General features: G+C 33.5%; 1 protein-coding gene across 11 annotated transcripts in view; it reads right to left on the bottom strand.

Moving 5' to 3' along the window:
* Positions 1 to 242: 242 nt before the first annotated feature.
* PUM2 (pumilio RNA binding family member 2) overlaps positions 243 to 20,244 on the bottom strand; it is a 101,516-nt gene continuing 81,514 nt past the window's right edge. For 7 of the 11 annotated variants that reach the window (XM_057497429.1, XM_036881931.2, XM_036881936.2 and 4 more), the window contains 8 exons: positions 12,174 to 12,441; positions 11,076 to 11,205; positions 9,359 to 9,493; positions 6,616 to 6,753; positions 5,855 to 5,980; positions 5,600 to 5,721; positions 4,629 to 4,821; positions 243 to 3,225 (listed from right to left, as the gene is read on the bottom strand). In XM_057497429.1, coding sequence (XP_057353412.1) covers positions 3,094 to 3,225; positions 4,629 to 4,821; positions 5,600 to 5,721; positions 5,855 to 5,980; positions 6,616 to 6,753; positions 9,359 to 9,493; positions 11,076 to 11,205; positions 12,174 to 12,441 — 1,244 coding nt within the window. In that variant the 3' untranslated portion in view covers positions 243 to 3,093. The remainder of the gene's footprint in view (positions 3,226 to 4,628; positions 4,822 to 5,599; positions 5,722 to 5,854; positions 5,981 to 6,615; positions 6,754 to 9,358; positions 9,494 to 11,075; positions 11,206 to 12,173; positions 12,442 to 20,244) is intronic. The other 4 variants (XM_036881934.2, XM_036881938.2, XM_057497428.1 and 1 more) reach the window with 1 other exon arrangement.

Here is a 20,244-nt window from a genome sequence, read left to right as displayed (position 1 = left end):
TTAATTTAATCCTCAAGTCTTGAAGAAGTATTATGTTATCAGTAAGGAAACAGGCTGAAAGTTTCACCCTATAAAGTGTGTAATTAGACTCTGTAATTGGATATACTAAATATTAGTCAAAAGATAGGATTAACACCATCAGAGTGACCAGTGGCCCCAGACTAGCATCTAGGTGACAAAAATACTGTTTTCTGTAAGTCAGAATAACTTGAATGAGCAACATTATAATTGAGGGGCAGAAATGTATTTCATCTAGAGAAAAACACAAGACCAGGTTTATTTCATACAATGTTATTCACACATTTTTCATTTTCTAATTTATACATAATATACAAAGTGAAGATAACATTATTTCATATGAACCAATAAGAGCCAGGACTTAGACAAACTGGTCCAGAAACAATCCATATCAAAAGGAGACACTCAAGAGTAAAAGCCTAAGTGGTTCTGCCCAATTAGATCTCTTTATTCTGAAATGTCATTTTTAGATTTTACCAAAACTCCATGCCAACTTATTAAAAGGTGGAATCAGAAAGGTGGGCACCAAAAATGTCAGACCATAAAATTTCTACAACAGACATTTTTCCAAAATAGGCCCCAAAGTATTAGGAAGATCAGGTTGTCAACAATGGGACACATGGGAACCTCAGGAAGGCTCAGTTTTTCGGTCTGCTTTTCTTTAGGACTTTCCGAATTTGCAGAGAGAACTGCCTATGCCAACAGAGGGTGAGGATATAGGAAAACCAGTTCAATTGTGCAAGTCCAGGAAAGTCACTATCAACCTCCAGCAACGACAACTTTGATCCTGAAACCACGAACTGATACTGGGGACAAAAGTTTGACATGGGGCCAAGACACTCTGAAGCTGGCAAAACAAAACAGGTAGGAGCCGAAGGGGGGGAAGCACTGCCATTGTGACCGGATATACTGGTGAGCTCATGTGACTATGAGAAGGGCCAGTGACAAGTGTTGGGGATTTAATTGTTTCAACATGGAATGTTGGGTTAGAAAACTAGAGTAACTCAACAGCAAATGTGAAAAAGTATGCCTGGCACCCCAAACTTTATGCCATTATTTTTAGGTTCATGATATGAACAGCTAAGTGATAAAACCTTTATATTCAATATTGTGCTCAGAAGACTGCTTTTCTTCTGCAGAATTCTAATAAAAAATCCCTCACATGTTCAATCAAAAGAGATAGCATGATTCATTAGTTTTCAGCACTGAATGTAAGTGGGTCAACATAAAAGTTTTATACAAAATACTGACTTCAACAAAATACAAAGCACTTTCTTTATCTTTCAGAAACTGAATATACAAAGCAAGTTTTTTTTCCAAAATATTTTCATAGGCAAAGGATTAAAAACGATTTTAATTATACACATATGGTCACAATTTTGCCTTAAAAAGATTGTTGGGAAATGTACATAAGGCCGCTTGTAAATGTACATCATGTTACTGTTATGTCTTATGTCCAGAGAAAAAATGTTATCATACAGATTTGCTCTTACTTGGGAATAAGCTATTCAAAAATACAGTACTCTTCTGTACAAAGAAAAAAGTCACATCACATTTAATAAGATGGAAAAAGCATTGGCCTCCATGGTAACCAAATATCTCAGTCCAATACTTTCTATTATGCACAATACCCTGACTTCTTGAAAGTGATCCAAATCCTAGCAAGTCCATATTAACAGAGTCAACAACTATGTTATAAAACAAAATGTTTCTCACATTAATAAAAAGAAAGCTGGTTCATACTTCTGAAACCATATAAAGATAAAAAATTTTTAAAAAATCACTCTCAATTTGGAGAAATAAACTTTACATTATACAACACTATATGCCAGGTCAAAGAGGGCAGGGACATAAATGTACACTAAAATGCAGATGTTTCCCAAAGAGATAAAACAAATTTCATTTACAGCATGAAGGTTTACAAATGTACACCTGTACAACCAAGGAAAGCATCACTACTAAATTAGCAAGGCTTTTATAAACACTGAAACAAGATTTGCTTTCAAAGTGTAAACTTACATCTATTACTACACACACAATGCATATATTTATAGGAAGCAAAAAAAGCTATCTGAATATGTAATCATGCTTAAATGTTGAGCTATCAAATTCACTTTTCATGGCCCCTTTTCACCTCTATCTGGTTCCTACTTTCTGAATCTACTATGCAAAAGCAAAATAAAGCTCAACACTTCCTCAACATGTCCTTATAATTCTATAAGCAAAACAATATACAATTTTCCACTCTTTCTCACTGCAAACCAAACCAAAAAGTTAAAACAAGACTTAACTTTTCGTTTAGTGCACTTAACTGGTTGGAAGTGTCACCATGATTTTGTATTTTTTCTACCTCTTACAACAGTTACATATATAAGTATATACAAGACTTCTGTACATTGCCAGATGTTTCAGGGCAGTATCTGTATTAAAACCATATCCACTGTAAATATCTAAGTTCTTTTCATCTCTAGTAATTTAATTCTGGCCTTACTTGCCAAGTTTTTATTTGCATGATAGTTTGTGAATTACCAAAATACAACTTAACTTTCTTTTTAAAATATTAATAATATTTATGCAGTTGATTATTAATCTGTTATAAAAGGTTTCACACAAAGGACAAAAAAGAAAATAAGGACTGTATTTCTATATACATCTCTATAAACCTGTTGTGCTATGGGGTCCAGACCTACCAGACTGCAAGCCAGTTTATTAAAAGAATACTGTACTTTTTCCTTTAAAAACTATTTTTGTGACTTTACAAGATAAAAATTTACAAAATATGTGACAGCTTTTTTTTTTTTTTTTGATACAGTTACATCATATACAGGCATTCTGTGCTTTGCCAGCAATCCAATCTGATAGGTCTCCACTCAGGGCTGAATATAATTTATAATTCACCACCCCAACCCCCAAATATACACAAGAACCTTAAAAAATTTACAAATGGATGAATAAAGTCAATAAATAGTTTTGCTTTAAAAAAAATCTGAAGGTTCATAGTTGAGTTGTGTTTTGATAATTCACAAAAGAAACGTTCTTTTCACATGATTACATCATCTTCTGTCCCTTTTTCCTTTACAGCATTCCATTTGGTGGTCCTCCAATAGGCCCTAGATCTGGGCTATTTTTCAAATAATATTTTTCCAACTTGGCCAGTATATGCTTCCCGTATGTGTATTTGCGCAAAGTAGTAATATGAGGCCGAATCTGAAAAACAAACAGTCTGCTTAGGTAATACAACTTATTTTAGTTTCTGATTTCTTAAAAAAGCATCCCAAATCTTGGTGATATTGAAGAATAACTGAAATTTTTAAATCAAATCCAAAGAAAGTTTTCAGAAGTAGCTCTGGCCCTCAATGCAACTATTACACTTACAGATAGTAAAGGGGTTCCACAAATGGCAGGAAAGGGCCACTGGTGAGCTATTAAGTTCTTAAAATATTTATGAAGGCAGCATTTTATAACTTGAGGCAGCTGGGCAAAAATCCCATACAAAACAGAGCAGAAGACATGAATGAGCAAAGAGATATGTGATGTCTGCTAATACACTTAAGATGTATCAGTAACAGCTCTTAAATGCAAAGGAAAAGAATCATATTTTTTTCTTTAAGGCTAGCAAGATTTTGTAAATAGTAACTGGTATTGACGTGATAATGGTAAAACAGGGACTCTTCTTATATACTGGATAGGCAGAATTGCAAAGTAGTACAAGATTTTTTGAGAACAAACTTGGTTATTATCAAAATGTAAAATGTTTATGCACTCTGCACCAGCAATTCAACACATAAGAATTTATCCTTCAAAGACACTTCAGTAAGTAAAGATATTCATATAAAGCACTGGTTATAATAGTTAAAAAAAAAAAATCAGGAATAATCCAAATGTCATAAATATGCTATTGGTTAAATAATGTAGTTGTTAAAGATAAGATTGAAAAAACTTCCCAAGTATGTATTTTTAAGCAGAAATATTAAATTTAAAAGAAGATATAAAATTTAATACACTGAGTTGAAGAATTTTAAAAATCAGAAGGTCAAAAGTACTTTAAAAGTTTTTACACTTTATTTTCTCTCTATAGTCCTGGTCCCAAGAGGCTATGCACATTTGTCTATCTCTTAAAGGAATACATTTAGAAAAATTTTAAAAGTATTTAAATATTATTTCTTCCAGTGTTCTCTTTAATAATAAGTTTTCCTATGGAAATTAATGATTTCTTAGAGAATGATTTCTTAGACTCTAGGAGGATAGAGAGAGAAAACAGCTTAACTGATAAAAACAAGAATAATCAGGTTAAAAAAGTGATTAGGAAAATGTATTTTTAATAAGAAAATTTAACTAGATTTTAAAATCAATGCTCAACCCACATATTATGGCAAATCAAACATACCTAAAGATGGGAGAGGAAAAACAATGCTAAACATATGTAAACAAATGAAAAATGAATGTGATCTTATTAAGTAGACTACCTTAAGGAATTTAATAAAAGGGTACACCACAGCTACATCTGCCAAAGGTTATCCATTGATTTTAGGTATTTTTCTCCAGTTATAACATGTATGAGTAAAGTCACACAAAATGAATCATCTATTTTAAATGCTATAAACTCTTACCTTGTGCATGATTATCTTTCTCTGAGCAGGTTCAGCCATATCAATCATCTTCTGAACCACATAATTGGCATACTGGTCCTTCATCATGGTGTATAAGGCACTGTGAGGACCATCGTTCTGGCAACAAACTTCATCAATCAGTAAAGCTCTCTCAGCGCGGGAGGCATGAGTAACACACTTTTCCACTACATTGCTGACGATTAAAGTACATACACAAAAAATTGTTATTTTTTCTTTCTAAAAACATTTCTAGCTTTTGAAAGGATGTGTTCAACACACTGGAAGACAAAATAATTAAGACAGAATTCTTTTGTAGTTCTCTTATAATTACTTTTAAAACAGCAATTAGTGTCATAGGAGAACCCCATATTAAGATACCCACAAGTTTAATTATAGGTCTTTTTTTCCCATTTAAAAACTTTTATTATGGAATTTTGAAAAATAATCAAAAAGTAAGAGAATAGTAAACTCCCATTTATTTAACAATTTAACAATTTTCAAGATTTTTAAGTGATTATCAGAAAGCAAATCTGACATCATATAATTTTCACCTATATGCTTCAGTATGCATCTTTTTATGTATATTACAACTTAGAAAATTAACACTAACTCCTCAATTAATTACAAGTCTCTTAAAATTGTAAGTAAAATTACAATTCAAAAAAAAAGGGGAACTAGGTCATTAAATAAGGTCTTAAACTTCTACAAACATGCACTAAGTAAATCAAATTTGCATTTACTCACACGTCTTAGAGTCAAATGAACTAAGTAAAGATTTAAAAACTGGAATGTATGTGCAAACAACCTGTCATGTAGATTCTTTAAGAATGAAAGCAACGTTCTGTACATGCTTCTGTTTCTATTTAAAAAAGATTATATGCCAATGTCATATTCTTACATGCATTTCTGTGCTTACTAATAAAAGCCAAAGAGTTGAAAAACTGACCGTTGGAATTAGAATGTTGCAATACCTGGCAAATTTGTGTTGACTCAGGGCCAATACTTTTCCTCTGATTTCAGAAACAATTTTGCTCTTGTCTTCAGGTCGACCATGTTCTAGTACATGCTGAATAACATAATTGCCATACTGATCCTAAGTACAGACATTTAAAAATTACTTTCCTTAAGTCATTCCTTAAGAACAATGTTCGTTCTTTAAAAAACAAACAAAAAGAAAACCACTCTCAAAAATCTATAAGCATTTCAAATTATTAGGGAGTTTATACCTGTACCAACTGCTCTGTATGTTGGTGGAGTTCTTCTAAGATAGGTAAGGTCTGTTCTGCAGTGCAATGCTCTAGGATGCGCTGGATTACTCTGCAGCCATAAGGATGTGTTGAAAGTACAAACACCTTAAAACAATCGGAAGAAATAAATTTCCATCATCTGACATTTTTGGAAAGTTCTATGAGACAGACAGGTTTTTCATGACATGCTGAAGTAATTTAAAATAAAAGGAAGGGTAGGGGATTCACATTTAATATAATCAACATAATATGATGGCAGATGGGGAAGTGAGGTGCTGCTTAGGAGCTAACAGATTATTCTGATCTAAGGGAACCTAACCAGAAGATAGACAGCATGTAATATAATTAAAGGAAGTGGACTGAGGGGTGGGGGTAGTGCACACTGTAATTAAAATTTATTAATTACTGTATATTAGTTGCTACTGGTATTTATTTTCTGTCTTTTACTCTAGTCTTAAGCCTTCCCTCTCTCTCCTGGGAAATTTGGAAAACACTGGGTTTACAATTCTAATAATGATGACATTTACTTCTTAAAGATAATTAAAATTATATTTCTACATTTTTCAGCTTCACAAAAAAATGAAGCTATCTACTGACACTCTACGAAAGAGCCAGAAATTAATGCACATTCACTCTTTTGTTTCCTGTTTTTATATGAAAGGACTATCTTGTGACTTACAAAGAAATGTGTTAGTAACAAACACCCTGCAAACTAATTAGGGGCCAAATATCAATCTTACTTGTCCTTTGAAAGCATCAATGATGAATTGGAGTGACTGTGGCTGAACACATTCAATACACTTTTGTACAACATGGTTTCCATTCTGATCTTTCACACATTTGAGTACATGACCATCTAGCTCCTTTACCATTTCACTCTGCAAAAGAGATGACATTTAAATAACTTTCTCACCAAACAACATAACAGGATGAAAAACATTGAGATGGGGAAGAAGTAGACTCAAAAGTTTTGTTTGGAATTTTTCTTATATATCGAAGTTTTAAATTCCTCCCCCTGAAGTATAATTAGCAGAAGGTACTGAAGGTGAGAATGACTAAAACATTTTACAGGATTATAATGTAAATAATACTTGCTGAAATATAACCTAGTGATGCCCAATCTGCCATATTTAAACACTATCTTCATTGTGTATATCTTCCACTCACCATTCTCAGCAGACAACTAACATAATTCAGAACTCAGTACTTTCTCTCTACTTAGCATCCCTCCCCCCAAGTAATTTTCTTTAATGGCTGCATGAGCCTACCAAGTGCATGGAACAGGGTAAGGAATTGAGCACTTATAGGCTCTATGATTTTTATATGTTATCTCACATATAGGAAGAAATTACATTTGGACATTTTTATCCTTCCTTTTCAACCATCTTGTAAGAACTTGTTTCAATATAGCTTTTATCATCTGATTCCTTCTTCAGGGACAGATTCTCAGGAGAGTTTAGATTTCTGCTCATTTAACAGACAAAAATGATCTCTTCAAATTTCTATTTCTTTATTAATAAGGTTAGACATATATACTTACTACTTATATACTTTTTTACTGACTACATTTCCTTTCAGCTAACAATCTTAATCTTTTTCTTACTACATCTTAATCCTTATGGAAAAATATAGGTAGCCAGCCTCTCAATAATCTGTATGTTTATCAGTGCAATAGTATTGTGAAGACACAGTTATAATCTCTGCTACCCAAAGAACTCTTAACTATATTCTGACATAACTGTAGAGGAATCTTGTTACTAAGTCAAGATGTAACACAGATGTGTAGTTATAAACTGAACAGAGACTAAACTACAAAATAAAAATGTACTTAAGAATACAGAGAATACCATTATTAACTAGTTAATCTAAGGCTTACTCCCAGTGCTTTGTATTTTCAAATATTAAAGATATTTAAAATATCTTTAAAGTATCAGTCTGAGACATAACAGAAGAGAAGTTTAAGTTTCTATATAATTAAATTTGTTGTTGTATTTCCATTGTGACATATCATCAATTATTCTAAAACTCAGGATTTCCTCAAGAGGAGTAATGCTATTCTCTCACAAATTTTCAGTACTGTGATTAATGCATACACATATCCATCCATCCATCCATCCATATATTATTATTGTTTTTACTTCTGGAATTAATTGTATGTATGTGGATTGAGAGTTAAGGCTGATCTCTTTCTGAACTTATTACCAACACCTTTTTTTTTTCCCCACGCAAGAGACTTTATTATCTGAAAGAGAAAGTGGCTGCCTCCAGAGTGGGGCGGGGAGAGAGAGAGAGAGCGAGCGAGAGAGCGAGAGAGAGAGCAGCGGGACAGTGAGACAGAGAGAGACAGGCAGACAGACAGAGAGGTAGAGAGAGCAGAGAGAGAGCAGAGAGCAGCCACGTGGTGCAGAGTTGTGCCTTTTATTGTGGCGGATCCGCTTGGCCAGTTGCCTTGGGGGAGGGACGGGATGTTTATCTCGCTGCGACCCTCCTTACCCAGAAAGACTCAGGAGACACAGGCCCACCCACGCAAGAGATTTTATTATCTTAAAGAGAGAGTGGCTGCCCCCCCCTGGGAGGGGGAGGGGAGAGACAGAGAGAGAGAGAGAGAGAGAGTGCGCAGAGAGAGCAGAGCCACCAGTACCTTTTTAAGAAATAATTTCTTTTAGTATGTTTCACTGTAATACATAAACCAGTTATATACAAAACAGTATCTATTTGGGGTTATGAATTTCATTTAAAAAATCTGTTTAATCTCATAAGTGAACCATACTAACTAGTGATGTTTTACATTTTAAGAAATGTAGCAGATCAGCATTTGTCCTCATCCCTTACTATCAATATTGTTTATTTTAAATAACTTAAAAACTGTTTTGATTAGTTACAAGAAAATCCCTGTGACTGTATTACTGCAACTGCCTCAATCTTTTTAACTTAAAATATTTGGACTTTCCCATCCAAGAACATGGTTTGCATTTACCATTTAATTTGTATGTTCCCTTTTCTCTCAAAGAACTATAAATCTCATCAAGAGGATTCTTAGGTTACTCTTCCTATTAAGTGAGAATTTTAAAAACTGTATTTTTAACTGGCACATAGGTGAAAAATTGGTTTTTAAAATTTTATTCTTATAGGTATGTAAGGACAATCCACATAAACACTGGAAACAGTAAAATGTATTCCTGATACTAAAGAAAATAAAATTAAGTGAAAGCAAAACACTCATTATCTGGCACTTTGTTTGCGACATAGGTTACTTAAATATATCTTCATTTAGAGATGAAAAGATGTTGAAGAGAATGAAAAAAGACCAATAAAAAATCTGCTGTGTAACTTTAATAATGCACTATTTGAGACAGATTTTTAAAAGCATTTTATTCTAAGTATGGAAATATTTTTCACTCCAAGATTATTCTAAGATGAAAAAGAATAAAGCAGTAATTGAAAAATTAAGTAAAATAATACAAAAATTTTGTTTTAACTTACAATTACCTGCTGGTCAGATGAAATAGACTCTAATGCTTTCTGAATAACACGGCAGCCATACATTTGCAAGGCTAAGGGTAGAACATGACCACGAATACGAGTAGCCAGTGCTAATTTTTGGTCCAAACTCCCAAACTGACAGAAAAGAAAACATTAATAAGAAGTGTCCGTATTACTCTGTTAAACTTGAATAATGCACTGTTTGCAGCCTATTCAATCTATTTTTAAAATACCACATTTGGTAATTATGTACGGGAGAGACATTTAGGTAACAGTCAAATAAGAGACCCAGAGATGCTTGAAATGGTTAACTATTACTTGTTTGTGGGATTAGGTCATACTACCTAAAATCTCCTTGTTACTAACATATTAACCACCTGTTATTTTTTTTTAAGGTGAACATGTTCACTCTTCATTTCAAACAAAAAACCCTCGTCTTTAATACAATGAATTTCTGAGCCATACATTCAGACCAGATAATATTCTCAACTGTATTTTGGTATAACTATGGAAAAATCTATTAAGTCAGGCTATAACACCGATGCTTAGTTAATAAACTAAAATTTAACTAAATCACAAAATAAATTGTATCTAAAAAATCCAAATGAAGGCTGTATTATTATTCATTTTTTCATCTAAGATCCACTCTCAATGCTTAATATTTTCAAATACTAATCAGGATTAACATTAAACTTAAAGTAGGCACATGTTTTAAAAATATTTTTGTAGTAAAATTTATACCATAAAATGTCATTTTATCATTTTAAGAGTACAATTCTGTGACATTATATTCACACTGTTGTACAACCATAACTACAATTGGTCTCCAAATCTTTCCCACTGTCCTAAACAGAAACACTATATGCATTAAGCAGTAACTCCCCATTTCCCTCTTCCCCCAGCACCTGGTAAACCTTAATCTACTTTCTGTCTCTATGAATTTGCCTGTTCTAGGTATTTCATGTAAGTGGAACCCTATGTTTGTCCTTTTGTATATGGCTAATTTCACTTAGATTAATCCATATTGAGGTGTATAACAGAACTCCATTCTTATGGCTGAACAATATTCCATTGTATACATATACCACATTTTGTTTATTCATTTATTTGTTGGACATTTGGGTTGTCTCCACCTTTTGGCTATTATGAATAATGATGAAATGAACACTAGTGTTTTTGGGTGATTGTTTTCAATTCTTTTGGGCATATACCTAGCAGCATAACTGCTGGATCATCATGGTAATTTTGATTCGGTTTTTTTTTTGGAAGGAACTGCTGAACTTTTACACAGTAGCTGTGTCATTTTACATTCCCACCAACAATGTACAAGGTTTCTTTCTCCACATCTCTACTGACATTTTTAATTTTCTATTTTTTGATTACAGCCATCCTGGTAGATATAAGGAGAATCTCAGTGTGATTTTGTGTATTTCCCTAATAACTAAGGATGTTGAGCTGCTTTCATGTGCTTGTTGGCCATCTGGAGATCTTCTATGGAGAAATGTCTCATCAAGTCCTCTGCCCATTTTTTAACTGGTTATCTTTTTGTTGCTGAATTTTAGAATTCTTTATATATTCTGGATATAAAATCTTTATCAGACATAAAATTTTCTCCTAAGCTCATATACTTTTATATGAAAATGACTCTTACCACCTTTCAGATCTTCTGTAAGCATTAGCATGCAACTGGACATACAAACATGTTATATATGCTTACCTCAAAAAATTTCTGTATAACATAGTTGCCAAAAACATCTGTCATTAATTGATAGGCTGCTTGTAGAATTTCATTAAATACCATCTGTCGCTCAGCTGGAGTAGCTCTCTCTAGCTTTTGCTGTATGAATCTATTTGGAAAAAAGTATTAAATGCTGTGACAGTACACTGAAAACAGGCTCCTGTAAAATCTGTATCTCACTTGAGTTATTACACACCCCAATATACACATACACAGATCAAATTATTTCCAGACATAGTACATGTTATCTAAATTTCTGATTTTTAAATATTGAATTTTTTTCTAATTACTAGATGTTTTATTAGTTATTAAACATCTAATTTTAGAATTAAAAACATCAGAAATAAAACTCATCAAACACATCCGAATTCCTAAGTTAGTCACTGTGACACAAGGTTCATTTAAATTATTAAGAAGATAAAGTTTGTAAGCAACTATCTAATCAAAAACCATTAAAAAAAATTGTTTTCTTTAAATCTATAAAAAGAGAAAACACCTCAAATTGAGAATTCTACTACTTTTGGTGTGCTACCTTGAGAACACCAATTCACATGTATCTCAAATAGTACAGTACATATGTATTATGCTTAATGTACAAATGTACCAAATTTTCCTATAACAAAAGTGGAATGTTTCAATAAGCCAAGTCACACTGAATACAAATCTATAAAGGAATATAGAAGCATTTCACTTTGTTTTTTGATTTTTTTGATTTCTTAGGATAAAGTTAAGGGGATCTCTTAAGTTCACAAATGTAATTCAGAGCATTATTTCCAAAAGGAAATTAAATGTATTCAAAGTCAATGTAATGAAAATAATTATTGACTCCTATCTTTTCATTATAAAAATGTCCTATCATAGAAAACTGAAAAACCATAAAAATAAACTAAAAACCTATGTTCTTATCATTTATCCTAATGTGAAAGAATAAGTTCCATATTGGGTATTTATTTTTTAAAAGCTTCCAACTTTTATGCAGATGAAATGATACTAGCAAAGAAAAATTTAGGGTCATACAAGGTAGCAATTTTTAAAGCACAAATGCAGTGCAAATTATCTTTAATCATAATCACCTACCTAGAACCATGCTGGTCTTGAGAAAACTCAACTATATGTCCAATCAAGTCTCTAAGTTGAAGGTTTGGGAAGCGGTTGTTTCTGAAATCTTCCAATAATCTACTTCGGCCAGAAGGCATAATATCAGACCTATTATACCGAAGCCGAGAAGGAGGAAAGAGCTGGCTGCTGGAGCTGAACAGACTGGAAGTGCTTGAAGCACTTCGATACTTTGCTTCTGCTCCAGGTGCTGCAGAGATATATCGACCACTACCATTTGTCAGTCCTCCTACAACAAAGCAGCTGTGGTCAGCAGGTATTTTTTGACAGTCATTCCTCAAGTAAAAATTACTTAACCTAAAAGTAAGTCAGTAAAGAAATATTCACCCCACTGATTCCTGTATGATACAACAAGAAATTAACACTGGAGGGGGAAATCTCACACATTTACTTAATGTGTATGGCTATAGGATCTGGGGGGAAAAAAGAGACTAGAAAACAGAAAAAGTAAACCTGTACTTGTTCTTGGCAGTTCAGTTAAAACAATTATAGCATCTAATGTCATAAACAAAATATGTTATTCTTAGAAGTTCAGTTTAAAATGTAACTAATGTCACACATTATCAATACCAGAATATGGAAACCACCAACAAAATTTTATAGTCACATTAATAATCAAGTCACAAAGACCTAGCAAACTCAGGTTTTAAGGATCAAAAAAGTTTGACTGATATTTACTGTGGAATACCAAGCACTCAATCTGTACTTTTTTTTGGAATGTATTTAAAAATGCAATAAGTCATATACTACTATATAAAGAAAAACTCAGTTTACCCAATGACTGATTTTAAGAACCTTACAATATTAGAAGTACACACTATTAAAATATTTGATTAAAAAATATCCATAGAAATACTACTTTACAAACAGTAGTAATAATAGAGCTTTAAGAGTAATCATTTAACACAAATTAATAAAAAGCCTCTTTTACTTATATCCCATTCCAAAAAGAAAATTCAAGGGCAGTCAAATGAAACAAAAATAAATACAAGCAGGAAACTGTTATTACAAATAACTGTTTAAAAGTACTTGACAGTGTCCTTTTAAAAAAGAAAAAATGTACAGAAAATTGCAAACTACAGATTTAGTAGTTCAGATAAACAAAATCGACCATTAGCTTTATACTGTTGTATACCACCTCTATGTAGAGTAGTGCTATTTATATACAATCCAGACCACAGATGATTCCAAGGACACACTGTCAGTGCAAAGTTAGACAGAGGTACTAAAGGCCAAAAAGAGTTATAAAGACAAGGAGCAGTAAGAGAGTTATAATCCTGAAAAGTGAATTTGGTTTAGAACATTTTTCCTTTCAGTCCCTACTGCCCTAAGCTTTATTTTTCTTCACTGAATGTCCTATCATCCAGAATATTATACGTATTATTTGAATCCTCAGTCCCTTTGCTAAGGTAAGTACCATAAAATTACATTCACCCACATGGTGGGTATATAAAACGTCTGACAGACAGTGAATACACAATAAATATTCATGAATGTTTTATGTATGATCAATTGTTTAAGGTCCAGTGTTGTAGTATCTTTCTTTAAAGTGTATAATTGAACAAGCTATTTTATATACCAAAATTACTAACATCAAATTCTCACATTCATTCCAGTTCTACATTAACTAGTGCTCATATATGAAAAATCTAGAAAGTAAGAAAATTCAGTATTGTCAGTTTCCTTATTATTATAAACCTTTCTATCCCCTATTATTATATCTTATATAGTTTCACTAACTGTTCACTAGTGCATCTGAGTCTCTAATAATTTTTTAGCCTTTTTGTAGGGTAGGGAAGCATCAAACCGTTTTTACAAACAATTTATTTCCCCATTGAAAAGCCACTCTGATGGTGTTACTGCTAGAAACCTACAGAATCCTGCTAGACTACGTCCTCTAAATTCATTCTAGTTTTCATATTCTAAACCTATTTCTCACACAAATTTCTTGGAACACTAATTGTTTCACTTCTCTTATTCATTACTATCTCTGTACCACTGCTTATTGTAACCTCAAACATAAGGCCTAATCTACTACCTCTTAATCCTTAATGTACTGAAGATTTTCAACAAATTCCAAATACATAATTACCCCATAAAATGATTAAGCCAATTTTATTTGCTTTCCAAGGAGTCCTATTATTACCCAATAGTAATTTCTCCTAAGTCTAGACATTCTTTGATTACATTTCAACAGCTCCTGACACCAAACTCCTGATGCACTCACTCTGTGACAACTTAAAATGTCTGATAAATGCTTTAACTGCCTTGAATTTTAAAAATCTTAGAATTTAGTTCTAGAAGACTAATTTGTACTTCATTTTCAAATTTGAAAAAATCAGTTTTGTTCAGGGTACGAATTAATTAAATAAGCATTTGAAAGCCAATTTGTAATAGAAACATTTTAAATTTGGTTGTCTAAACATTTAAAGCATGTCATCCAAAACCTATTTCAGTGTTGAGGGACACATTACAACCTAACGGGCCTATACTCTTAAAAAACATGGAGGTCATAAAAGACCGAGAAATAGTTCAACACTATAGAAAAGTAAAAAACCATGACAAGTGAATGTCACGTGTGAGTCCCCAGATCAATCAATCTCCTTTTCTCCCTCCTTCTCTTATAAAAAAGATTAGTGAGACACATGGCAAAGTTTAAATAAGGTCTGCTGATCTGATAGTGGTAGTACACCATTCTTAATTTCCAGACTTTGATAACTGTGGGTATATACAAGAATGTTCTCATTTTCAGGAAAACACTTTTTCAAAAGTATTGGGTTAAAAATTGGGTGTGAGAGGAAAGAGAGGTACAGGAAGGACAGGGAAAGAATGATAAAGCACATGTGGTAAAATAACATCTGGAAAATCTTGGTGAAGGGTATGCTGGATTTTTTTTGTTTTAGTGTTACAATTTTCCCGTAAGTCTGAAATTATTTCTTAATTAAAACAAACACACTAACAGATCATCTATAGTCATAGTACTACTGCTACTGTGGTCAAAAAGCAGATGTATTTATTCTGCATCAAATATATTAAAGAGATAAAAGTCTGTCCAGTTCATCACTGACATCCATACTATCATTTACCACTTCTTAATCATTATTTGAAAAAGAGTATGGGATATGGAGGTCTGTATAATTTCAAACAAAGTCATACGGTCCAAAGTGATGTAACATGCAGCTCAGCTAGTTCAGCCAGGACTCTTAGGCGAGAGCTTTATCATATGTTACAGTACGCTAACTCTTATATGCTATTTATATAGGTATCTTTCAAGTTCATTTATGACAATTAAGACAAATACAATCATCCTAGTAGAAATAATACAATTTTATATATTTTCATTAATTTCCTTGAGAAGCCTATTGTTTTAGAATGCTTCCCTATTTTCAGAAATCAAAAATATTTTACAATACTGGGAAAACAAAAGGGGAGGAAAGGAATACAACAGAAACAACTACAGAATCAATAAACCGAACTAGACTTTACTTTTTATTATTTTCTCCCTCCTTGGGACGTGGATTTGCGGCAGCTCTTCAACCGTTCTTTCAAAAATACAGATTCTTGAGCCTTACTCAAGACCTTAATTACCTTCAGTGGGTAATTTTTACTAAACAAAAACAAAAACAAAAACAAAAACAAAAACACCCAACCATGTGAAGGTTATCCTCATAGAAGTCTTTGGACTAATGAATTAGAATCAAGATAATTTAAGGTTTCATTTTATAGCAGTTTGTCAACTACTAATTTCAAACAAAAATGGTGATCTAAGTAAATTTTTGGTCCTGAAAAGGGTAAAACTACATATAGACTACTAAGCAGAGTCCGTTTCAGAAGGCAAGGCTCTGGAAAGCTCAAGGAATGGTAAGATGATAATGGAAGATGACTGGTTAGTTGGAGTAGGTAGAGAACCAATGATACAGAATGGATAGCTGGAAAAAGTTTAAAATTATGACAGTCTACTTCATTTTATGGTATTACATTACTTCAAGCCCATTAACAGGTCCACTTAGTACTTTTAGTTCAGTATTTTTTCTCTAATCACTTTTCAAAAGCAGCATATGGAACATCTTAACATCTTAAAGTACACTTTCACAGCCATGGACAATCTGATTAGTACATTTACCTTTATGTTGCTAGACTTTAGTAATGAAACAAGACTTCGAAGCAGTGCTTCTTTATATGCACATACATCACTTTTGGATACTGGTTTACACATTTCTGATTTAAAAGCTGTAATTTTTCAAAGGATAACATTGCTCAGACCTTTGTCCTGAGTTCTGGCATTTCATTTTAAATAGGTTTCTTTTTTTCCCTTCATCTATATAATAAATCTTTACATATATAATACATAAATATATGTATTATACATACATACGATACACATTACATTGGTTTCAAGTATATAATACATTGATTCAATAGTTATATACATTATATTAAATGCTCACCCAACTAGTGGAGTTAATGTCAGCATAGATGTTTGGAACTGACCATATTCTCCATGCTGCACTTTCACCCCTATGCTGTGACTAATTTATATTATGATTTAGATTCTGTGCCTCTATACCCTTCACCTATTTCACCCACTCAGCCCAGCCTCTCCCTGACAGTAACCACTAGTCACTTCTCAGTATCTATGAGTCTACTGTTTTGTTCATTTTGGGTATTTTAGATTCCGCATATAAGTAATATCATATGGTATTTGTCTTTGTCTGCCTGGCTTATTTCTTTTAGCATTAACACCCTCTAAGTCCATCCATGTTGTCACCATTGGCATTATTCCTTTCTTTTTATTGCTGACATATTCTTTATCCATTCATCTATTGATGGACACTTCGGTTGCTTCTTTACCTTGGCTATTGTAAAGAATGCAATAAACACAGGCATGCGTGTTATCTTTTCAAATCAGTGATTTTGTTTTCTTTGGGTAAATTCCCAGAAGTGGAATTACTGGGTTGTATGGTATTTCTATTTTTAGTTTTTGAGGAACCTCCATACTGCTTTCCATAGTGGCTGCTAAATAAGTTTTACGTGTTCAAAAATTAGTTTCTCTACCTCCTTTAGAAAGTTCATTTAATGATAATATTCATAGTCGATACTATATGCTAGGCCCTGCGGGTCCATGGCATGTTATTATTTTGTTGAGAAACAGTAAGGCAACTATCTGTGAGCCTAACCCACCTAGGACCTGTCCATTAATAGGGCCTTGTTACCATCCTGTACACAGTAACTTTTTCAAAAGACAGCTACCATTTATTGAGCATGCTCTTTTGGACACTGAGATAGTGAACTGTGCATTAAATGCTGTAACTGTGTTGACCTGTGTCCCCCCAAAAAGTTTGTCCTGTTTTGTTTTAAGCTTCTCAGCTGGAGTAATTTGCCACAGCAGCCCCAGGAAACTAATATAGATTCTGGTACTGAGATTGAGGTGCTACTATAACAAATACCTAAAAATGACTTTGAAAGTAACTTTGGCACCCCTATGTTTATTGCAGCACTATTTACAATAGCCTAAATATGGAAGCAACCCAAGTGTCCATCAGTAGATGAATGGATAAAGAAGATGTGGTATATATACACAATGGAATATTATTCAGCCATAAAAAGAAAACAAATCCTTCCATTTGCAACAACATGGATGGAGCTAGAGGGTATTGTTCTCAGTAAAATGAGACAGGCAGAGAAAGACAAGTACCAAAAGTTTCACTCATTGGTGGAGTATAACAAAGCAAAACAGAAGGAACAAAACAGCAGCAGACTCACAGACTCCAAAAAGGGACTAGATGTTACCAAAAGGATGGGTGGGGAGGGAGGGAGGAGATTAAGGGGCATTATAATTAGCACTCACAATATAGGAAGGTCACAGGGAAGGCAGTATAGCATGGAAAAGTAATGGTTCTGTAGCATCTTACTATGCTGATGGACAGTGATTGCAATGGGGTGTTGGGGTGGACTTGATATTATGGTGAATGCTGAAACCACAATGCTGCTCATGTGAAACTTTCATAAAATTATTTATCAATTATATTTTAATTAAAAAATAAATGGTTTAAAACAAAAGATGAAAAATAAAAAAATAAAAAAGTGACTTTGGAATTGGGTAATGGGTACAGGATGGAAGAATTTTGAGGTACATAACTGAAAAGCCTAGAATGCTTTGAAGAGATGTCTGGTAGAAACATGGATATTAAAAGCAATTCTGATGAGGGCTCAGATAGATGTGATGAACACAATAAAGCTTCTGCTGACTTAGAGAATACACATACTATCATGAACAATGCTGGCAGAAATATGAATGCTAAAGATGCTCCAAGTGAGGTCTCAAGAGTAAATAAAAAACATGTTATTAGAAACTGGAGAAAAACTACAGTCCTTGTCATAAAGTGGCAGAAAAATTGGCTAAAACTTGTTATGTTAGGTGGAAAGCAATTTGGTATGGGACAAACTTGGATATTTAGCTAAGGAGATTTCTAAGCAAAGTGTTGAAGGTGTGGCCTGTTTTCACCTAGTAGCTTAAGAGAAAAGAGGTAATTTGAAGAGGGAACTATTAAGCAAAAGAAAATGAGCACATGATGGTCTGGAAAAGTTGTAGCTTATCCAGATAGAATGCTGAGGAAAGAGAGTCAATAGGTGTGGCTTGACATTAATGGAAAGCTGACAGTGTTTTTTTATAATTTTCTATCAGCAGGAACACTGCCAGCCTGGCCTGAAACAGACAGAGATGGACAAAAGGAATGACAACTCTGAAGGCAGAATCACAGATGCCTAAGTCAGAGAGGCTGGGCTGCTTCCCCAACAGATCTAGAGAACAGATCATCCAGCCACAGATGATGACTGTTAGGCCTTGAAACCGAATGGAATTTGTCCTGCTGGGTTTCAGACTTGTTTGGGACTGGAAGCCCCTTTATTCTTTCCTATTTCTCCCTTATCAAATATGAATGTCTATATTATACCTGTCTCACAACTATTCTGGAAGCAGATAACTTGTTCTGTAGGTTTCATAGGTCCACAAATGGAGAGAATTTTGCCCCAGGACAGATCATATTATCCAGAGTCTCATCTGATATAGAAGATGAGATCTGGGACTTTTGTGAGTTGATATTTAAATGGCTTTGATTGGGGAAAAAAAACTGTAACGCTGGGATGGGGTGAATGTAATTCGCATGTGGATCAAACATTAATTTGGGGGGACTAGAGGGCAGACTGTACTGGGCTGAACTGAGTCTCCCCAAAAGATATGTTAAAAGTCTTTACTGCTAATACCTGTGAATTTGACTTAATTTGGAAATAGGGTCTTTGCATATGTGATCAAGTTGAGGTCATAATGGACTGGGTTGGGCTGTTACCCAATGACTGGTATCCTCATATGAGGAGGAAAGTTAGGAAAGAGACCACAGGGAGAATGCCATGTAATGACAGAGGTGGAGACTGGGAGTGTTGCATCTACAAGGCAAAGGAATGCCAAGGACTGCCAGCAACAACAGAAACTAGGAAGAGGCAAGGAAAGATTGCCCTCTATAGTTTTCAAAGGGACATGGCTCTGCCCATACCTTGATTTGACTTCTAGCCTTTAGAACTGTGAAACAATAAATTTGTTTAAGTCAGCTAATTAATATAAGTATATATGTCATCCTCTTAAAAACCCTATTAGACAAAAATACTCCTATTTTACTTGTGACACAATAGGCTTAGAAGAGCTTATCCAAGCTAGCAAGTACACAGCTAAAAAATGGACTGAGGTCATTTTCTTTTAAACCATTATGTCTGAATAATTCAATTAAAGCTCTCAGTGACACTGCTACACCTCATGAGGAACATTCAGTGTCACATGCCGTTCTCAAATCTAGATACGCTTGAGATTACATGACGAATAAGCCACATGAAAATTTTCTAATCATCACTATGTATTTGCCATATAAAGACACAAAAATCTTACTGGGGAAAGACTGAGGCTTCAGTAAGTTTAAAATCCAATGTAATTCTAGTTAAAAATATAATCTTCATTATTTTAATAGGCTATTATAAAAAACAA

This window comes from Manis pentadactyla, chromosome 2, assembly GCF_030020395.1.
Source record: "Manis pentadactyla isolate mManPen7 chromosome 2, mManPen7.hap1, whole genome shotgun sequence".
Classification (NCBI taxonomy): domain Eukaryota; kingdom Metazoa; phylum Chordata; class Mammalia; order Pholidota; family Manidae; genus Manis; species Manis pentadactyla.
The sequence above is the reverse complement of the archived record's forward strand: the minus strand, read 5'-3'. Positions and strand labels throughout refer to the sequence as shown.